This window comes from Cryptomeria japonica, chromosome 4, assembly GCF_030272615.1.
Source record: "Cryptomeria japonica chromosome 4, Sugi_1.0, whole genome shotgun sequence".
NCBI lineage: Eukaryota > Viridiplantae > Streptophyta > Pinopsida > Cupressales > Cupressaceae > Cryptomeria > Cryptomeria japonica.
The window spans coordinates 701,611,470-701,620,021 of record NC_081408.1 but is presented as its reverse complement, the minus strand read 5'-3'; the positions used below and the strand labels follow the sequence as shown (position 1 = coordinate 701,620,021).

Sequence of the window (8,552 nt, the reverse complement as noted above, 5' to 3'; positions counted from 1 at the left end):
CCCTACTCATTTGAATTCAATTTGAAAAAAGTTTGCATACATCATGTGAAAAAAATGACATTCTTTGAACAAAGCAAATTACACTAGTTGGCAAGTCCTTTTGTGGTGTAGAGTTCCAAGCGAATTCATTGTTATAGGGTGGGTTCCAAGCAAAATGCTCGAGTCTCCCATTTTTTAATTTTTCATATTTTCAAAACTCATTTGAACAGGTTTCACCCAAAACATATTCAACTGAATAGGTACTCTCATGTAGGCGCCATGCATGTGCCACCTAGTTTCGGTCAAAACCTTCTCAGTAGAAAATGACTCGTACAAAAATGATTTGCTCGAAACAATTTGGTTGGCCTAAAGCGTGACTTAACTTTGTACCTTTACCAAAAGAACTATTTGAATACTGAAACTTCATCTTGAATGTATCATTGGACTTATCTTGATTTCCTAAATTCACTACCACTATGAAAATTCTTAAATAGATCTATTCAAATTTATCATTCAACAATAGATCAATACATTACAATCACATACTTATCACAAAATTGAATTATATCATTGTACACAATCCATAACATATAGTTTCTAAATAACATACAAAATTACATTCCTATTCTTTCATCATCATTTCAAAACATGGTTGTATTAGTATTATTATCTCAACTTTATTATTATTTGTTAATTAATACTTAGTTAATTTTATAAGCTAAAATTAGGATTTTTTTTGGCACGTTGTTAATGCAATAACTATTCTTTAAAATCACCTAAAATTTACAAATGCTAAGTCAAATCTCAAAAATTAAAATAAAAAACATATTTCTAAGAAGGTGATAGTGCCCTATAAAAAAGAAAGGAAAAGGGCTTTTATCCTCCACCATGCCTACCTCGTACTCCTAAAAAAGTACCTAACTCCAGTACAAACGAGATACATACCTTGCGGAAGCAAAATGATTCTGTTGACATAAAGACATATTGAGTTCCCGGAAAGGGAAAATATATGTTTAATAGATCGGAGTTACAGTGGTCGACTTAAATGGGCGGAACGATTTGCAGTTAGAGATCTGAATTGAAAATGGATACAGGTCAGGAGTTCGAACCGCTGCAACTTAAATCAATCCAGTGCATTCCACCCGCCCCAAATTCCACTATAACAGCCATAGATTGGATCCCTGATTTTGTGGGCTTCGGATGGGTGGCATACGGAGCAGGCCCATTTGTGGTGATCACCACCACTCAACTGCCAGAAGGAGAAGAGGAGCCAATTGGTCCCTTTTTTCAGCAAATTCTACAGCCCTTACAATACGAGAAGGATAGAATGAATGATAATGATGATGATGATGAAGAATATGATGAGGACGAGGACGAAATCAGGGCAGTTGCTTGGGCACCTGTTATTCCTTCTAATGGGCTGCTTGCAGTAGGTGCTGGGGAATTCGTCTATGTTTATGAACCGCGCAGTTTAGTTGTAGGCAATGCAAATTCTGTTCCAGGTATTTTTAATGTTTTTTGGTTTTGTATCAAATCATATTCTTAAAATCTTGAAACATGGGCTACATTAGATTATTTTTTGTAATTGTCACAGCACAACCTCGGTACATGGACTTATGTATAGTCTTATTGAATAAGCCTCACAAGCATGTTCAATGGAGTTCCATGTAGCCTTATGCAGCGAGGTGTTTTAAACCTTTCGTCACACCCACCGTTACACCACAAACACCTGGCAAGTTTTTGAATTTTAATTGGAATGGAGATAGGAGGAACTATTGTAGGACATCACCATGGAGTGAATGCCTGTTTAATTAAAAACATTGCAACTTCATTTCGTGCCAATCACGAATTGGGTAGAGATCTGGATTTATAAATTTTTTTGATGAATAAGTATTAGTATTACTATTTATAAAATAATATTACATGTATCAAAAAAAAGGTTGGTGGAAGAAGTCACACCCCAAGTCTAAACGAGGATAAAATCTGGAACAAAATACAAAAACAGACCGCTATGTGGCAAGAGTTAAAGAACTAGTAGGAGACATTTAGCGGGCTTTGGAGTATCATCATTATCTTTCTGTCTTCATATCAAGAGGTTGAGTGTCATGAGCAAATAATATAACAAGAGAGAAAGGTGAGGGGATTAGCCAGAGTTTGGCCAAACCCCATACCCATGGCTAGGAGCTTGGAGAGAAGTAGAGTGGTGGTAGGTGGGTTGAGACCAAAAAACGGCACTCGGACTCGGCTCGGACTTGGCAAGGCCGAATCGGACTCGGACTCGGGACTCAGAGTCAGACTCGGCTGGACTCGGGAAAGTGAAAAACTCAAGAAATTTAGAGATTTTTTAAAGATTTAAAACTTGTTTTAGGCACCCTTTATTGAATACACCTTAAAGACACAATAACATCATCAAACTCGGCTCATTTGATTACATACACAAGTATACATCAATCACATAAGCATAAACGCAAATTGTAGTTGAAGGAAATAACTAACATAGATATATAAATATTGTCAAATGTATACAATATTACAAAACTCATGGAATAAAAAATCCATGTCATCATATGATCATCATCAAATGTTTCATACAAATACCAAAGGTAAATACAACTACAAGCCTATGGCTGAGAGGAGCTAGCACGGCTGCACCATCCGGCTCCGGCCCCCTGCGAAGGCGTCTAAGGTAGGTCCTGGATGATTTGACAGCCATAGCCGCTCCCCGTGACACCATGCCATGCTCACCTACATCAGGAACATCCGTGTCACTATTTGCCTTTGAATCTCCTATCTGTGCTCGTGCTCTTCGCTCCTCCTCTGCAATGGCTACAGTCTTAGGCTCTATATCTACCTAGTCGATCCAATCAATGTCAGACTCGGAGGTTAAATTTTCCCTAATTCTACCGACGCAATTTCCCCCCATATTTTTCAACAGGGGTTTGGGGGCAGCGCCCCCAAGGTGGGGCCAAGGGGCAACGCCCCTTGTGCGCTCCCTGTCGCGATACAGGGCAGGGTCGAGGGGCAGCGCCCCGCGAGGCCAAAAAAACTTATTATTTAATAAAGGCGTTGGGTGTTATTTTTCTATTGGCTGACATTTTGTAACTCTAATTTATCTCATTCTTAGGCGGAGGTTGTAGTGAACAAAGACGAGACCATTCATTTTAAAAAGTTTTTTCAAAATGTTTTTTTTTTGTCATTTTACGTAACCCAGCCAATAGCCGAGTTTCAGGCACTGGACTTGCCGAGTTTGGCGAGTTTATGCCAAACTCGCCAACTCGGCAAGTCTGGCGAGTTTGCTCACCAGACTCGGACGAGTCCGAGTCCCAAAGACTCGGCGAGCATGTCTCGGACTCGGACTCGCCAAGTCTGGCGATTTTCGTTTCTCTGGTTGAGACCATCCTCTTTGAGATCAGTCCTTGGCTTTTCTTGTAGGAGGCTAAGAAGCATGAGAATGTGCATCCTATTCATCATGAGCAGATTGGCTACATCCTTGATGATGCTCATGAGATGGAGAATGGGCAATAGTGCATGGGGCATCGCTTCAATCATCTGAGAGAACTTGAAAATGTGCCATCTCAAGTGCAATCTTGTTGGCTTGCACTTGGATCTGCATAAGTACATTAGACCAAATCATTGCCTTAGTGTAAAGTGAGAAATTAATATCAATTGAATATCTAAAAATAATTTTTTCCCATAGTTTTCACTTTGAAGGCATGCCAATTTTGGATATATCGAGAGAGTTTTTGAGGCCAATCCCTTAACAAAACCACATGCCATGAGAATGGTCTAGGTTGACAAGGTCCAAAAAAATCATGAATCTAAGCCCACATAGCTTGAGCTTTAGGACAAAACCAAACAAGGTGCTTCAGATTTTCTTGGTGACCACAATATGGGCATCAAAGATCCTCGATCCCAATATGATTTGATCTAGAACCACCTAGAAGGCCTTGGAAAAGATACACTAGGCAAAATGAATAAGCTTCAGCTCTAGAATAGTTGACCAAATAGTTTGAAACCTATGTTTCCAAGTGCTCAAAGAGGATTGCAACAACTATCTTTGATTTAAAATAGGTACCATAGACAAATGTAGAGAGATTTAGGAATAGCGCTTGTGGGATTTGTAAAAATGAAATGGTGTGTTAAGATACCATTTCCTATTTCCACTAGGGCTTAGAACAACAAACCCCAATCTTGTGAATTATATTTGGTGGTATAGAATTAATAACGACTTGGAAAGTTTTGAGGTCTTGTTTGGACAATCAAATCTTATCTTTGGCTTCAGGCTAAGTAGGAAATTCATAATCCTTCTAGAAGAAAGATGTGGAAGGGTCATGGTTCCCTCTCAAAGCATGGACCCATGGAGCCCTGGCTAGAGGACGATAATAGAAGATTGCCATATAAATTTTTGATTGATAGACAACCTTGTGCGAAAGTCATTGTCGTTCCACACAAACTAGGATTTAGTGGCTTCCCAAGCTCTCCAAATGCTTGTTATCACAAAAGTAACTTGAATCTAGATGGGCTTTCACTATAAGAAGGGTTTGAAGGGAATCCCTTTTCAAGCTTGCCTCCCACAAGGAACACTTGTAGAGATGTAATGATGCGCCAAGCTTTTCCAATCTTTGTTGCTTTCAAGAGCTTGGGTAATCCAATTGCCACAAAGGATAATTGTTGTCATTGAGTGGAAATCAAACCTAGCCCTCCAAAGTTATGAGGGAGATAACGAAATTCCCAAATTACACGATAGAAACCTCTATGATTCTTAGAGGAGGCCCAAAGAAAGTCCCTTTGAAAATTTTCAAGCTTATGGTAGGAAGCTTTAGAAGGAGCTCAATTGGAGTAGTAAACACGAATAGCTATAAAGATCTTTGAACACACTTGGAATTTCCTTGCTAAAGAAAGAGGCTTGGTAATCCAATAAGCCAACTTTTCAAGTTTGGAGATAATTGCTTGTCATAAAGAGGAAAGAGAGGCTTGAAAGGCAAAAGAAATGCCTATGAATCTAATTTTTTTCCATGCTCAATTCATCTCCACTCAAAGTGTCAAGCCAGAGAGGCTTAGGTGAGAAAAATTGATAAGATTGAGTTTTTTGCCATTGAATGCTAGAACTCGATGCTTTACAAAAAAATACAAAGAATGCAAGGCATGTTTGATGTTACCTTCGTCTTCCAAAAGAGGAAGAAAAGAGTCATAACCCAAATGCCATTAACTAATTGAGCTAAGGAATTGAGCAAAGAGACGCCTTTGACCAAATTCTAGGAAACAAGATTGGCTAGAACTTATCTAAAGTTCTTAGTAGCAAACACATAAAGAGTAGGGGTTAAAGGACGTCTGTGATGAATGGACTAGAAAGCCCAAAGGCACTAGATTGATGGCCACTAATAGTGAGACAAGTAGAGACGTATGAAAAAGCATTCAAACATATTACACAAAGTGAGGGCCAAATCCTAAAACTTGAAGCATGCCAACGATAAAAGTGTTGAATTTTAACACTTTCAGATTAATGTAAACTCAGAAAATCAGAATTTAATTACTAACTAAATTGATTAAATGAATAGTTTATAGTTTTAAGCATAACCAAGAAAGGAACAAATAAGAACAAGACACGATTACCCTGGGAAAACCTCCTAGGAGGAAAAACCCAGCCAAAAAAGATCCTCAGATCTGATTATGGATTATATTCATATGAAGATTACCACACTTATCTCAAGTACTTGAAGGTGATTGCACTTAGGGCTGATGATGTCTTTCACAAGACTGCACTTTCACAAGCAACAAGTTGTCAAATCTGCTCCCTTTAACACTTCCAACAGCAGTCAGATCCAAACCCTAGGTCTGAATTATATTGCATATGAAACCTGCACTTTGCTGGTTTGCAGCCTTTAGCACTTCAGTTCACTCTCCTTATGGATGAATTTCACACTTTAATGGCAGATATAACTCCCTGGTATAGCAGACATATTTCGCTGTAATATCTCTCCTTTAATTCGCATAAGGCAGATATGAGTATTTCGCATGAACATGAATGAGTGAATGGTGATGAAGTTTATGTTTATTTATATGTGGCGCAATACTCCTAAACATGTTGGCTTGCCTTATAAATTAAAGACCTTTTAATTTATTTAATCCGAAATGTATTGGGATAGGGTTGGCCCTATCATGTTGGCGTGTTGGCTTGAATGTAGCGTGGAGTCTTTATTTGATGCCGTGAGGTATAGGGCCCAGCCCTACACGTTGGGGAAGGGGCTGGCCCCCTTGGGCGGATTCCAATGTTGCCCAAGGCAATTGGAATCCACCATCCCTAATTACAATCAACAAAAAGGCCCCTCAATACAATCATAAGATTTAGCAAAGTCAATCTTGATGAACACAACTTGCTGTTGCGATCTCTGGGCCCATTCCACACCTTCCTAAATTGCAATAATATTGTCCAAATTATACTTGGACTCGATGAAACTGGTTTGTTCTATTGGTTCAAATAGTCATTGATGTCAAAGGACCTTTCAGTGGCATGTAGTCTGTTTACTGCTATATTTGATAAATTAAGTATAGGAAATAATAATACAAATGATAATGTTTACTAGACATAGCAGTAAAATATATCTTTATTTGCACATTAAATTATTACAGAGAAGACCAAAGATGGTGGGCCAAGTATTACAATTGATCCCAACCTATCCTACTACCTTGGCAGTACACAACATATATAAAGGACCTGACGGTTGTCGAGAGGAATAGAACCGTTAACCAACCGACACATTAACTACCCAAGAGTGACAACCCGCTTAATACAAACAATTAATACATTGTTAGATAACAAATATTATCAAATATAACAATAGGCATTTTATGCTAACTACATCATCCCCCCGAAAGAAAAAGTCGTCTTCCAGATGACAAGTAAACATCAAGTAATATTTGGAAAGACTAATGACAGATAATGACTTGGATTGGACGACCCCAATTTGTAGTGTACCTGCCAAATCAAATGGGGGCAACCCCTCCAACAGGGTCAAGTGGTAGTGCCCCTTGCGGGGTTGAGGGGCGCGCTCTCTGGCGGGGTCAAGGGGCAGCACCTTCGTTGCCAAGCCCAAATTAAGACCTTCAAAACCACATGGAATTCTATGGCGCACATGATTTTCTTGATTTTTTAAGATGCCAAAAACAGTGTTGATGAAGCCAAAAAATGGAGATTTTACTCCTACCTGTTGTGACGTTTTCACACATCGCCCCATTGCAAATGGGGACCCCTACTTTTTAGGTCCTCTCGGTCTTTTGGCTTTCGCTTTTTTTGGGTCTTTTGGTTGCAATCTCGTCAATCTTCCAAGTCTACAAGTGAGTGGGTTCAATTTGATCAAGCCTGCAGCTCGTTTGAGCAATTTTGGCCAAGTCTAGGGTTTTGACTGTTTTAGGGTTTCCTGCCTTAAGTCCTAGATTGTAGGGGTTTCTTTTAGGGTTTTGGGAAAACTGAACGTAGAATTGGCATCAAGGCCCTTTAAGGAACTGGCACGTGAAATTTGAGAGAATTCTGAGCAACTTTCTATTTTTAGAAAGTTCCTATTTTTTAGGGATTTCACTGCCTTCCAGAATGTCTTCATTTTGCCAAAAATCAAACTTACTATTTTCAGTAAGTTTCTATTTGTAGTAAGTCATCCTGCTTCTTGTTTTGGGCTCTAACTCTGACATTTGAAGCGCTTTCTATTTTTGGGAAGTCTATTTGTGGCAGGTTTCTCGCAGGCAGGCATTGAAGACTATGTGTTCGCTATCATTTCTAAATCCGGAAAAGTCAAAGAGCAGGCTACATGGGTAAAAAAATGGCTAAGTGTGGGCATCCATTCCAGAAGTGGAAAGCGTGAAAATATTCTAAGTCTGGAAAATCCACCTCTATTCTTGAAATGGCATACTGGATCTAGAAGCATAAAAAATTCTTTTAAGTCTGGAAATGATCGAAGGATGAAATTCCTTCATCTAGTGGAATCCACGCCCAATTGCCAAGTAGGGTGCTAAACTGGAGGTATCATGGAAAATCCTTAAAGCTTGAAATTCCTTTACACATGCAAAAATGCGCCCATGCATGATGAAGGGCGCTAAATTCACTTCATCTTGGAAAATGAACAAAACATTAAATTCCCTCCCTAGAGCAAAACAACGCCTAGGTGAGTGAAAGGGCGCTAAAGTGAAGTCAGCATGGAAAGTATGAAAAATGATGAGTTCCTTGATCACATGCAAATAGCGCTCTAGAAGGAGGTATGGCACTAAGATCACATGCTCATGGAAAGTCAAAGATTTGTGAATTCCTTCCCTACATGCAAATAGCACCCATACATAAGGAAGGGTGCCAAAGTGCCCATGTCATGGAAAACCTAACAAATTTAAGATTCCATGATGAAAGATGCCAGCTGAATCTTTCCCAAATCCGATAGGTTTGCCAACTGAATTTTCTTTGACCAGCGGAGGTTTTGTTTCAAGTTTTAAATGAATTTTGTGATTTTGTAGTTTTTAGGGTTTTTACTTGAGATTTGGAAATGATGAAGGAGAAACAAATACAATACACAGGTGTCCTAAGCTCGCTT

General features: G+C 39.0%; 1 protein-coding gene across 4 annotated transcripts in view; it reads left to right on the top strand.

Annotated features, from left to right (window-relative positions):
- The first annotated feature begins 883 nt into the window (after positions 1-883).
- The window catches only part of LOC131050818 (uncharacterized), a 221,984-nt gene continuing 214,315 nt past the window's right edge, over positions 884-8,552 (top strand). Inside the window, exon 1 of one of the 4 annotated variants that reach the window (XM_057985103.2) lies at positions 884-1,481. In XM_057985103.2, the coding sequence (XP_057841086.2) occupies positions 1,064-1,481 (418 nt within the window). In that variant the 5' untranslated portion in view covers positions 884-1,063. The remainder of the gene's footprint in view (positions 1,482-8,552) is intronic. The other 3 variants (XM_059220082.1, XM_057985102.2, XM_057985101.2) reach the window with 3 other exon arrangements.